This window comes from Rhineura floridana, chromosome 1, assembly GCF_030035675.1.
Source record: "Rhineura floridana isolate rRhiFlo1 chromosome 1, rRhiFlo1.hap2, whole genome shotgun sequence".
NCBI lineage: Eukaryota > Metazoa > Chordata > Lepidosauria > Squamata > Rhineuridae > Rhineura > Rhineura floridana.
In genome coordinates, this window is record NC_084480.1 from 239,238,601 (window position 1) to 239,252,385 (window position 13,785).

Here is a 13,785-nt window from a genome sequence, read left to right on the forward strand (position 1 = left end):
CCAAAAAACCGCTTTGGGAAGAAGATGAGAGGCCAGTTAGGATTGTGCCTAGTCAATTTTGGCTGTGAACACACAGAACTAGTTTCCTTCTCAATTCAATCCAGCACAGAAGATCATACATCTAAACAAAATGTGGTGAGCGAAATTCTAAAGTGAGCTCACCACTCATCTTCTATGTATCTGCACACATACACCATTAAGAATTCAAATTTGGCTGATTCTAAGAAACAACCAGATAGAAACTGATGCTTTTTCAATTATTACTTCTGACAGTTCATAGTATATCACCTATGTATAATGTACAAGCCACTATCTTGTGCCTTCAGAGCTTACATATGAAAGATGGTTGTTGTCCTGTTTCCTGTTGTAGAGAATGGAATGATTGATACACATGACAGATAATACTTTTATACATTTGGAGAGACATTTTTCACAAAAGAGTAAAAGAAATCCTTCTGTGTTTGGAATTTTGGAGCATGTCCATAAAATCAAAATTACTTATATGTAGCAAGTATGAAAAATTTACACAGCTTTCTCAGTTATTTTTTGTCTGTTGGGAAAAGGAAGGAACATATCACACCGCAACCTTGCAGACACTACTGCCTGAAATAGTGCTGAGGTATGTACTTTAAATTCTAAGGACTTGCCAAAGCTATCAATGTGAACAACGCAACAGCTTCCCACATTTCACATTCTAACTATCTGCTTCTTTCCAGGTCAGTTACAGCTATATCAAGGATGGCTACCATGATCACAATGATAAAGCTTAGAGTGACCAGGTTTTCAGCAAACACCATGGTTTTTTGTTTTTGCTTAGATTAAATTCAAGTTGTGGTGTATTGTATGAATTATTCCCTCCACTTTGCCTTAGCTTGTGTGACAAACAGTTATTGATGCCTTTAAAGGCAACAAGAGGTTTTTAATAAGCTGTGCTAACCTCTAGAATGAAGCAACCCTTGTTTCCTGGCCTGTAGAGTTTAAAGTCTCCATCAGCTCTGCAGTGTGGTTCGGGGGTGCCTCGTTGATGCTGAATCTCTCGCTCATCTCCGTGGTCTTGGCTGCGCTGCCACTCCATCTGATCCCTCAGTTTGGACTGTTAAGTGCATGGGTGGGGTTTATAACATAAAAAAAGGACAGGAGAAAATAAACAAAAATGGGTAAAGTAGACGACTGAAAAAACTACAAGACAAAGAAAAGCATGAAGAGAAAAACCAACTTAAATGCAGTGGCATAAGAAAGAGAAGAGAACAGAACTAAAATGAGAATGAGCAAAATAATGGGCTGAAATATCTGAAAAGCAAAAAAGAGAAAGAGAAGGGAAAGAATGCATACAAGTTATGAGGCGCATGCAATGAGGATGCATGAGTCAAACCAACAGCAAGCATACAAGTTATGGAAGATATGAGGATACAAGGCTCTTCCATCCTTACTTGTGCTGTGCAGAAAAGCCATATCCAGTGTGGCAGCTGTGGCAGTACAGACATGAGCCCAGGGGAAACGTGTTATGAAAGGCAGTCCTTCGCTGGCTACAGTGCTTCTTTGCTCAGCCCTCGGTTATGCGAGAGAACTGTAAGCAGGCTTTTCAAAAATATCTTATTTTATTTTAAATTTTTATTTTTGGCAAGACCTTTTGAGAACACATTTCATTTTAGGAATGAACATAATACGAGGAATAAAAGTATTTCCACAATCATTAGCAAAACTGCTAATGGCATATGAGAAGGAAATTTATTTTGGCTGTGCCTATTGGTAACCATTTTTTTAAAGTTGAAATCATAACAAAACAGCCATGAATGTAATAGAAAAAAAGTACAAGACTCAGATGCCTTTAGCTTCTGTTAGCTTTTTTGCCATGAGAAACAGCCTCTGTACCAAAGTAGCAGAGATAAAAACCTAAAAACTGATTTATAATTTACACTTCAAAATCATAAGAAGCAGCCATGAGTAAAATTTGCACCAGTGCAGCAAGGAAGAATAAAAAGTGAGGAGACAAACAAGAAACCCACCTACCTGGAAATCTGAGATTAGCTCCTTTCCCTGGGTACCAATGGGTGAGTCTCGAGATATAGATGTCACTGTGGACAGAAAACTAGAAGATTCTGTAAGGTGAGGGAGAGGAGAAAGATCTTCCATTTGTTCTTTGATGTCTTCCCCAATGTTGTCAACCTTCTCTAGGAAGGTTTGCAGTTCTTTCTGGAATTTTTTCATTCTTGAATTAATAGTATCCAAAAGTTCTGGCTCATTCTTGCTGTCCCTTTTCTCTTCATCTTTTTCAAAACCTTGCTCAGGGGAAGTACTGCTGGTGATGTGCACTTCTGATTTATGTATCCAACTATCCGTATCAATGATGAGACGGTCCACAGCTCTTTCAAGCCTTTCAGCCTCACGCCTGATGTTGGTTAAAGACTCTGCATCCTCTTTGGCCCTTGTTAGTTCAGTGGAACACAGATCACTAACTTCTGATGGCTTCCCACTCCCAAAACCTGATGTTTTTTCATAAATATCTTCAGAGTCACTCTCACCTCCAACAGGTCCCTCTCTCTTTGGTTGAGGTAGATTGCCCTCTTCGCTGTCACACTCTTTCTTCCCTGCATCACTCTCAGCATCACTATCCCGAGGGCTTGAAGTCCTTAGTCCTAAATGTGAGGCAAGATCATAGCGCTGTACATTGGACATCAGTACACGGTTCTCATACTGGAGTTTCATTACTTTCCCACTTAGTTCATTGATTTGCATTTGAGCTGATTTCAGCTCTTCTTGTAAGGATCCACTGAATTTGGAAGCATTTTCATCAAGCCAGCCTGTTTCTTGTCCAGGTTCAAACTTGAATTTATTTAATTCATTTGTTAACTGCTTGTTGTGATCTTCAATTTCAGATATCGATCTTCTGAGCAGTTCTGCCTCTTCTTCTACAAACTGCAAATGTCGGCGAAGCTCTGCCGCTGACTCCAGAGAGTCACCATAAGGTGAGGTAGGAATGCTTGAAACATGGTCCTGGCTAAGACATGCTCTCTCATACTGACATCTCATATCCTCCATCTCGGCCTTAATACCTCTGTTTTCCACCTCCAGTTCCACTAACTTTCTGCCCAATATGTTAGCTTCTTCTTCTACCAGTTTCAGACGAAGCTTCAGTTCAGCTTCTCTTGTGCTGGGAGGTCCTCCAGCTTCCCCAATGGGGAGTGGGCTTTCCACATCTCCATAGATAGACTTGTACTTTTGAAGTTCCTGTTCCAATTCATCTTTCTCCCTGCCTAGTTTCGCCATCTTCTTACGCATCAATACTGCTTCTTCTTTGGCAAACTGAAGCTGGCACTTCAGGTCAGCACTGTCTTCCTGTCAATAAAAACAGCACAAAAATAAAGACAAAAAGAGGAAATTATATAAAATATAACAACACTGGCTGAAACTCCACAGAGTATGAAGACTCTAGTTTTTAAATAGAAAATATAATAATATAATAACAATAATAATATAAATGAATACCTGGCTAGGAGTTGGTAAAATTGTCACGTCACAGATTTTTAGAAAAATAATAACTACAATACAAATGTTTCGAAGATTACACATTTTTTTAATTGAGGAAAGCTGGTTTGGAAAATGAAACCTCTCTTGTTACCTTGAGCTACAGAAATTGTGAATTTCAGAGTTTAAAGTCCTTCCACAAAAACCTATTCATACCATCCAAAACACAAACTTTGCAAGCAACAGTGTAGTTCAGCACACTTTTCTATGAGCTCTGTAACACTATGTGAGACTTTAATCTGTAATGCACACTCAAGCATACATGGCTGTTTTCTCATGTAGGAAAAGGTACAAGAAATCATGACAATAAAAGAAGGTATGAATGATAATATGAATATGATGCAGTAATAAACAAGGTTTGTTAGTTTAATAGGGCAATAATATTGTCACTTATAAGCCAAAGCAAATGTTGATATCTGTGAAGCTGATATTAGTAATATCTACTGAAATAAATCAAATATAAAGTATCTCATAACAAATCCTAAAGTAAAAAAGACTTTCTTCTGCAAAAACAACAACTTTTTTCATTAGTATGGAAATTCTAGTGAGAATTAAACAGTAATCAAAAACAGGGCTAAGTTTTAAAAAAAGCAGGGCTAAGTTTTAAATTGACAAACGTTTCCCTCACATTTACTGTCCATAACCATTCATTTCTGTTATCTTTCACTGAATTTATTGAGACCTCACCTCAGAAGTAGCTTTTAGTCAAGATAATTATCAGTCTTTGAAAAGTGGAAAAGCAGTTTGTTGAAAGAGTACAAATTCATCAGAAATTGCTGTGAGAGGCTATGAACTGATGTGCTTTGGAGACTTCATTATTTAAACACTTTTGTGTAATGTTTATTCGCTTTATACTGATGTTGTTGCTCTAATATCCAAAAGGAAGAACAAGTGTTCCCACAGAATCAAGGGAGAAAATGTATGATGAGAACATAGGAGCAAATTCACATATACTAAATATATATATTTAGGTTACAGTCCTGTACACATTTACCTGTGAGTAAGCCCCACTAAACTCAGTGGGACTTCTTCTGAGTAGACATGTATAGGATTGTGTTGCCCTATACCCACAGATGCCCTATACCCACTTACCTGGAAATAAGCCCAATTTTACTCAAGTGGGCCTTATTTCTCTGTAAACATGTACAAGATTGCACTGTAAATACAAGAAGTTTAAAAAATTGCAATCATTTACACAAATGATCCACCACAGAGTAAGAAATAAACAAGAACAATGCTACTAAACAAAACAGTATTGTGACAGTCAAAAAGACAATATAAATTCACTAATAGGCAAAAAACCTTGTGGTTTAAGAAGGTACCTATAGCCCACAGATATTTCTATGCACCAGGGGAGCAGGAGACCTGACCTCCTCTCTGAGATATTGGACTGCCCTACAAATTCGTCAGAATGCAAACACAATTTGGGTTGGTCTTTCACAGTCCAATCCACTTCCTGTGTAGCCTGCAAGAATTTGGTAACATTCACTATAGCTGCCCAATTTCCCTGCTTTTTAAAGTTTGATAGAAATATCAAGTGTAGCTTGTAGGAGACCCTTATTTCCTTCACAGAGCCTCAATTTCCAGAGTTCCCTGGGAAAAGGGATTGATTGCTAAACCACTCTAGAAATGGTAATAACTCACAATAACTCACAGCACCCTTCAAAAACTGTAATTCCCAGGCAATTACTGATTAAAGTGGTATGATACTACTTTAAATGTATAGTGCAGAAGGGGCCTATGATTTGCAGTTCAGAAAGTTTCTCCTTTTATGACTGGAGTAGTATATATTAAAACAAGACTCTTTTTTCTCTCTTTTTTAAACATAAGTTGAACTTACTTATTTGACCGTGTCACTTTGTTTGTTATTTAATCATTTGCACTGTACATTTCTTACAGTGTAGAGCAGGGATAGGGGCCTTGTGGTCTTCCAGTTGCTGTTGGACTACAACTCCCATCATCCCTGACCATTGGCCATGCTGATTGGAGCTGATAAGAGTGCCATAGGCTCCCCACAATCCAAATGTTATGGATTTAATTTTTATATATATATGTGTAAATTATCTTTCTACATGAACTGCTGCATTGTGATTTTCTAGCATTGTATCATTAATATATTTCCTTAGTATACGTTTGTTTCCTGTTGTTCTCTTTCATATTTTCCCCTGTGATTTTGTTACCTCTGCATTCAGAACTTTAAGAGGTCAGATATAAAAAGTTATTTTTGCCTATTAAATAGGAAACTGCTTTAAAAAGACATATTGCTTATTTATCCAATAACTTTAATTTAAAAGCTAATAAAAATATTCATAGCAATAAATAAATAAAATAAAATCCTGTATAGTGTAATAAAATCCATTTACCAACTTTAAAAGAGTCAGGAGAATTACGCATAAGCCATCTATTATGTGAATGGATTATCAGGCAAGGTACAAATGGCCTGTTTACTAAAAGTAGAGAGCTTTCGAATCTAAACCTTAAAATTACACACTTACTACATGCAGAAGGCTTTGGAACAAGAGTGGAGAACCAGATCCAGCTGATGGACTGTATCCTCAGCTTCCCCATCCCTGTGAGCCACTTTGATAGTTGGGCAGGGCCACCCACCTGTCAATTACTTGACTTCACTAATACATCAGGTGACCAAACTTGAAAGGAAAGAGTAATCAGCTGACTGGTGCCAATTGTAAAATCCCCTTTTGGCATGGATTGGCTGCATTCAGGCGCACCAACCAGGGGATCCTGAGTGGAACCAATCCCAGCGGGGCTTGCATTTGGTGCCATATTTAAAAGGTCAGGACCATATTTTTGGTCAGGCCAGGTGTGGGGCAGGTGGATATGGCTTGGGGAAAAGAGCCTCATGGGCCAAATTATAACTCTTGCTGAACCTGATATGACCTTCATGCTGGAGGTTCCCCATGCCTGCTTTTCTGTAAGGACATGTGAAATGGCAGCTTTTGTTTGAGAAAACTAATAAAATAAATCATTAACCACAAAAAAGTGATGCCGTGTACACATGGATAAAAATGGTCCCCATATACAGAGCTATCATGCACTTCCACCTTCAGTGATGAAAGCTCTGTTTATATATTATCTTTATGGCAGAAAGGTAGCTCCCATGCTTCTCCCAGTAAAATCTGCTCTATTAGAGTGTGTATTGGTAATGCACTGTACACAAGCTATCTTAGCCATATGGCTAGAAGTTGCAGATGTTACTGGGAGTAGAGTGGGAGCAACCACAGGACAGTGACAACTAAGCTGGCCTATGTAACGAATAAACAAGCCTGAAACCACTATATGAATTCAGGCATGCAAAGGTAAGTTAAAGGTCACTCACCCTATCCATGTGAAAAACTAATGTACTTTAACAGTGTAAATCTATATATATCCATTCAGAAGTAAGCCCAACTGAGTTCAATGAGTTACTTCTAGGTAAGTGTGTATAGGATTGCAGCTTAATTTAAGGATAAATTCCTGAATTAACAAACTTCTTAGATGAGTTACTTAGTTACTATCCTAGTTAGTGCAAAAATAACAGAGTATGACAGGTGTGTGTGTGTGCATGCAGAGAGAGAGAGAGAGAGATGCAATATCAATTAAGATTTAATTTAGCATGTTTCATGTATATTTTTACATTTCCCTTTTTTCTATGTCCAGAGTCTCAGGTATTGTGAGGGGTATACAAGTAAATATTAAATAAGCATATGTTCATTACCAAATGGCATGCTAATTAAGGTCACAGAGACCTCTCTGGTCACAAGAAAATAACAGCAGGAAAATAACAGGCTAATAACACAGAATATGCAAATGAACGTTCTATCCATTGGCTATAACACAAATCAAAGTTAGCTCATTTGTTACCACATAAATCTATAATATGAGCCAATCTTAAAATGACAGGTTAGCTTTCCTCACCCACTGGACAGTCTGATTTATCATACTGGTTGATCTACTAGCCTATCTGATTTATAAGATATGAACTCTTATTGGTTGTGGAATCCAGTTTCTATAGCAGCCTTCTGCAGCTAATGGGAGTGGAGTCCAAAACATAACATAAAATAAACATAAACTGATCTGCAGTCTTCTTGTGGTGCAATCCCAACTTCCATCCCCCGCCGTCAGGGCTTTGTGGAGCCACTGCCATATCCGGGACCCTGATTATCATGGCAGCTATGGCAAAAAGGGGGCAGGATGACTGGCCCAATCTAGACCTGATCGCTACACCAGCTCCAGACTGGTGCAACAATCAGGCCCATACTGGCCTGATCCCATTGTACAACAGCTGTGGCTCAGGATCCAGGGACCAGCTCAGCACCACCACTTGCCCACCCTCGGAATACCTGGTTTTGGGGGTTTCCACTGGCCCCTACTGGTAGGAATACTGCCAGCAGGCATACCACTCTCCCCCCCTTTGGTGGACAGAAGTGCATTACTCTATCAGCAGCAAATAGTGGGAGACTGGCTGAGCCAAGAGATCTGGGCCACAAGATAACTCTGCCTAATCTACACACACCCAGCCTGGTGTAAGGGTGTGTGTGTTGGATTGCTCTGTCCCTTGAGCTGACCCTGATTATAGGACTCTTCAGACAACACATATGCATACAATCAATGCATCAATGAGGGTGGGAGCATGCCTACTAGACCCCCTCCCCACTTGTTGATTGGGTTTTCTGCACAGACTCTATGTGCATGCAAGCGATGGACCAGCTGCTAAAGAGCTTGTATGTTGGCAAGTAAAGGGTTCCTGAGAGTATTTTTTCCATGGCAGAGTTACAAGGCCAAGACGCTCAGAGTCCGTGCAGATCTCAAGGACAAGTATCCAAGGCAACCAGCTGGCCTTATCTATAAGACTTGGTAGATCTGGCCAGTTGGTGTGGGGGTCGAGGAGTTTGTACAGAGAGAGAGCTTGTGATATATTCTATTGTCAGTAAAGTGACTCTTAAAACCTATGTCTTGTCTGGCTGAGTGATTCAACTGGAATCTAGCCTGTCACTATTCTGTTCTGCATCCTGGGCACCTGCTTGCGCCAGATACAACATCCAACAAGTGGTAGCAGAGGATGGTTTCAATGCGCAGACGGATGTCCGAAGAAAAGCCAAAAGAGGAGTAAAGAGGACAAGCGTGTGAAGAGACGGCGAAACCGAAAGCTGATCTGAAAGCTGTGAAAGAGCCGTGGGAAAAACTAACTGAACGACAGAGGTGAGAAGCTCTAATTACAAAGGCGGTGAACTGTGTAAAGTGAAAGTATGTCTGTTACGTTATCAGCCGGGATTCCCTTGGAAAGGCTGACAGGGAAAAATTATGGCACTTGGAAACAGAGAATGCAGGCTTTTCTAGTGAAAGAAGACCTGTGGAAAGCTATCGCAGAAGACCCACCCGCCGGGGTGCCTATTCCAGCAGATTGGAGAAGGCTGGATGAGAGGGCAAAGGCGTTAATTGTTCTTGCTATTGATGATTCTCAATTACTGCACGTGCGTGATGCAACAACGGCAAAGGAAACCTGGGAAACTTTAAGAAATATTCATGTGAAAAAGACTGCCAGTTCTAAAATATATCTTGCCAGAAGATTGTATCAGATGCGCTTATCTGGAGATACAACCATGTCAGAGCATTTGTTGAAAATAAACAGACTGTTTACTGAGTTGTCAGAACGTGAAATTGAACATTCTCAAACGCAAAAAGTGTATATCACATTAGCTTCACTAGATTCAAGTTATGATAGTCTGGTGAGCTCTTTGGAAGCAATGGACGATGCAAATCTCAATATGGATTATATAGAAGGCAAACTTTTACAAGAATTCCAAAGGAGGCAGGAAATGACAAAGCAGGAAAAGACTGAGTCTAAACACAATGTGGAAAAACAGAACAACAAAGCTGCACAAGAGAGACTGTATGGACAAAAGGTGTGTTATTTTTGTGGTTCCAGGCAACATCTGCAAAGGAATTGTGAAGCAAGAAGAAGAGAAAGAGGAAGAAAACCATGTGTACAGGTGATCTATGCTAGTAAGAATAAGCAATGTATTAACAATGAGCAGGGAAATAACTGTAAAGATTTATGGGCAATTGACAGTGGGGCAACAAATAGTATAATCAAAGATAAATCTATGTTTCATACATTTTGTGACGTAGAGGATCATGTAATAATGGCTGATGGATCTAAGAAACAGATCAAAAGTAGGGGTACAGTGAAATTAGCAGGTTTCAATACCATTATGACAGATGTGCTGTTTGTTCCTGATATCGAATGTAACATTATGGCTGTGTCGAAACTCAATGAAATGGGGTTCACAGTAATGTTCAAAAGGGGTTCAGTGCATGTAATGAGAGGAGAAAAAATATTCATGAAAGGAATAGTGAGGAACTCATTGTTCTTCTTACACGTGAAACAAACAAATCATGTACTCATGTGTGCTAATAAGAAACCCCATAATAATTGTGTTCATTTATGGCACAGAAAACTAGGCCATATAGGATATGAAAATGTGGTGAAAACAACAGAGAACAGTAATGATGTGACATTGAGAAACTGTGAAAAATATGTAGACTGCCACGTGTGTAAACAAACTAGGGCAGTTGTGGCTGCAAAGAACAAAGAAGCCATGCCCAGTACAAATGCACCTTATCAATTAATACACGTGGACTTAGTGGGGCCATTTCAACCTACTCAGGGGGGTGCAAGATATTTCCTGACAATAGTTGATGATTTTTCAAAATTCTGCACTGTTTATTTACTAAAAGCTAAAAGTGAAGCTGCAGAGAAACTGAAAAGATTTATTACAAAAATTGAAGTGCAGTTTGGTGTCAAAATACAGAGAATAAGATCAGATCAAGGAGGAGAGTTCTTAGGACACTCTTTTACTGAATACTTGGATAAAAGAGGAATAAAACAGGAGTTAACAGCCCCTTATAGTCCTCATCAGAACGGGTTAGCTGAACGGTGGAACAGGTTGCTTCAGGACTCAATAAGATCAATGCTGTGTGACTCCTCTTTAACACAAGGTTTCTGGGGAGAGTGTGTTCTGTATTCAGCTTACATTCAAAACAGAATATTCCATAAGGCCACTGGAATGTCTCCTTATCAGAAATTGTATGACAGAAAACCCAGATTAAAACATTTGATTAGGTTTGGAGCAGAATGCTGGGTACATGTTCCCAAAAATAAAAGGACAGGGAAGCTGCAAAGGAGAGCAGACAAAGGGTACATGCTGGGATTTGAAAACACGTATTACAGAATTTGGATGCCAAAACAAAGGTCTGTGGTGTTAAGCAGAAGCGTGCAAGCAATAGAGAAAACATATGTGGAGTTGGGAAACACTGAAGTTAGTAATGAACAAGAACAGGCAGATACAGTACCAATAAAACAAGAAGAAACAGGCAGCAGTAGTGAATCAAGTTCTAGCTCTGAGAGAGAAACAGAGGAATCGCCTGACACAGACACAGACACTAAGGCAGAAATACAACCACGCAGATCAGAGAGAACAACCAAAGGTATTCCACCTGTTAGATTTAAAATAAATTCCATTAAACATATAGACTTCAGTGACTGGAAAAAGTGGGATGATGGAAATCATGAAGAGTAATGAAATATAATGACAATAATGCTGAGATAGCAATGGAGTAACTGTCTTACAAATGAAAGTGATGTAAACTGAAATAAAAGGAAATGTATCAGAAGTATAAAACCAAGAAATGTAAATGTAAATGACATGAAAAGAAGTGAAAATGTGAATCTGTAACATAATCTGAAATGTATTGTTGAAATGTGATATAATGTGTGAAATGCTAAGCAAGAAGGCTATGGAAAAAATAGGTGGGGGAATGTTGGCAAGTAAAGGGTTCCTGAGAGTATTTTTTCCATGGCAGAGTTACAAGGCCAAGACGCTCAGAGTCCGTGCAGATCTCAAGGACAAGTATCCAAGGCAACCAGCTGGCCTTATCTATAAGACTTGGCAGATCTGGCCAGTTGGTGTGGGGGTCGAGGAGTTTGTACAGAGAGAGAGCTTGTGATATATTCTATTGTCAGTAAAGTGACTCTTAAAACCTATGTCTTGTCTGGCTGAGTGATTCAACTGGAATCTAGCCTGTCACTATTCTGTTCTGCATCCTGGGCACCTGCTTGCGCCAGATACAACATCCAACATTGTAATCTATATCAGATACAAAAATTATGAACAACAAAAATGAGGAACATGAAAAAATTAGGGTTGCAGTGCAGAAGCTGTGATGAAACTGAGGGCTTGCACATATATTTTTATATATAGTTTTGTCTCTGACCAATAGATAGTCCCAAAGAGAGAGGGATAAAAAGCAAATCTCCACTGTCACCTCCTCAATGGTCTTGGCCAGGCAGAGTATGGCTATGCACTCACTGGGTTGTAAGCTTGATGGGATGGCAGCATAGCTGGTGCCCAGGAAATTGGGCTGGTGCCAATAATCCTACCTTGCGCTGAAGAAACAGTTTTCTTTGTGTCCTGACTGCTGCCTGGCATTTTCCAAGAAGCTCCATTCTGCAGCTCTGCTGAACAGAAACTCTTTTTTTCAATAAAACTAAATGCAGAAAAGTACAGCTTACACTCTCTTTGTTTTCACGCTATTGAAATCCACAGGTTTTCTTACCTGTATTTCTAATATTTGTACAAAAGATTTTGGGTAATATTGATAATAAAGGCTTTGTGTACATTAATATATTTGAGGAAAAAACGCTTAAGAGCCCAAATACAGACAACATGAGATGTAACTTTGCTCAGGTATATGTGTTTATACATGGAACAGAAATGGCACTTTCCTCCAACTGGTTTGATAATAGCAGCCATGGGTGACTGATTGCCAACCATTCCATGAGGAAATAAAATGTCACTGACACCACAAACGTTTAGGCTCCAAGTTCAGACATTTTTATTTCTCAAGGCATTTTATATTGGTTTTATTGCCTCTGTTTGCTTAACAAATCTGTTATTTGGCTAGCTCTCAGTTTTGTTGCTTGTATAAAGCATATTGTGTTACTTTATTATATTCTATTTTTATTATTGTGCACTGGCCTCAAATTTGTTTGGATGCAGTATTGTCATTTTAAAAATAATTAAATAATTAATACATTTATCTATATTGCTTATGTTCAGAGCTTTGTGTATATTGCAGTGCTGTGAATTTGTTTCACAGAACATAGCTTCCTGAAATTTTAAGAAGAAAACCTTTAGTTCACATGACTGTAAAAATCTGCTTGGAAGTTAAGAGCACTATCTAATGAAGTTTCAAAAGTCAAAGGGGGTTCAGTAAGACTTTTAGAACTGCCATTCTCTTTTCTAAAACTGGCCAAAGAAGAAGAAGAAATAGGCTAATTTGTTTAATTGTATTTATTTATTTATTGCATTTATATACTGCTCACTTAACCATGTCCTTTGGGCAGTTTACAAGTAGTCTGTATTCTATACACAGTTATAGAATGTTTGAACACACAGCTCTGTTTAATCTGTTGACATGCACAGCACTTTACAACTACCCATCAAGCAGCAATAAGGATGAACTACATGCCCCTTCTAGAATGTACTTTTAGTATCACCAACAGAATAATAGGTGGTGCATAAAATACAGAATTAATGTACTGTCTGCCTAGAGCAGCCTTTCCCAACCGGTGTGCCTCCAGATGTTGTTGGACCACAACTCCCATCAGCCTCAGCCATTGGAAATGGTGGCTGAGGCTGATGGGAGTTGTGGTCCAACAACATCTGGAGGCACAATGGTTGGGAAAGGCTGGCCTAGGGCTTTACAACAGAGTTCAGCCTTTTGAACTTTTTTGAACAGATGTGTGAAAGTGACTTTATTGTATTAGCAACACTGCAAAAGGTTGAAAAATATGGTCCAGATGTAGACTGCAGTGAGCCAGCAACATGGAGATTAATAGCATCAGTATGAATGGTTCACCAGGCTATTGCCAATGGGAGCTGAAGACAATATAACAAGAGGTAGAGTCTTCAAGGGCAGAGGACAAGTCTGACAACATCTTCCTGACACGTCAACATTCCAAAAATATGCTCTGTTAGTCAAGAAAAACTGTATGAATAGCATCAAGTTACAGAAATGCTATGTTTATGTCTGGTAACTATTTGGGAAGAAAAATACAAGTATTACTAGAGTATCTGTGGGTTGATCAAACTCTGCTCATTCCCATATTTGCTAATTCTGCTTCATTGCTGTTTTCATCCAGTGGGGCCAAAAGGAAATTAAAACATTATAGTCTGATGGACTAAGAATGTAAGTCAG

The 13,785-nt window shown here is 39.0% G+C and overlaps 1 protein-coding gene across 13 annotated transcripts in view; it reads right to left on the reverse strand.

The window, feature by feature from the left end:
- MTCL1 (microtubule crosslinking factor 1) overlaps nt 1-13,785 on the reverse strand; it is a 182,311-nt gene that overhangs the window by 82,243 nt on the left and 86,283 nt on the right. For all 13 annotated transcript variants that reach the window (XM_061595627.1, XM_061595642.1, XM_061595565.1 and 10 more), the window contains exons 6-7: nt 2,011-3,336; nt 938-1,093 (exon numbers count right to left, since the gene is read on the reverse strand). In XM_061595627.1, the coding sequence (XP_061451611.1) occupies nt 938-1,093; nt 2,011-3,336 (1,482 nt within the window). The remainder of the gene's footprint in view (nt 1-937; nt 1,094-2,010; nt 3,337-13,785) is intronic.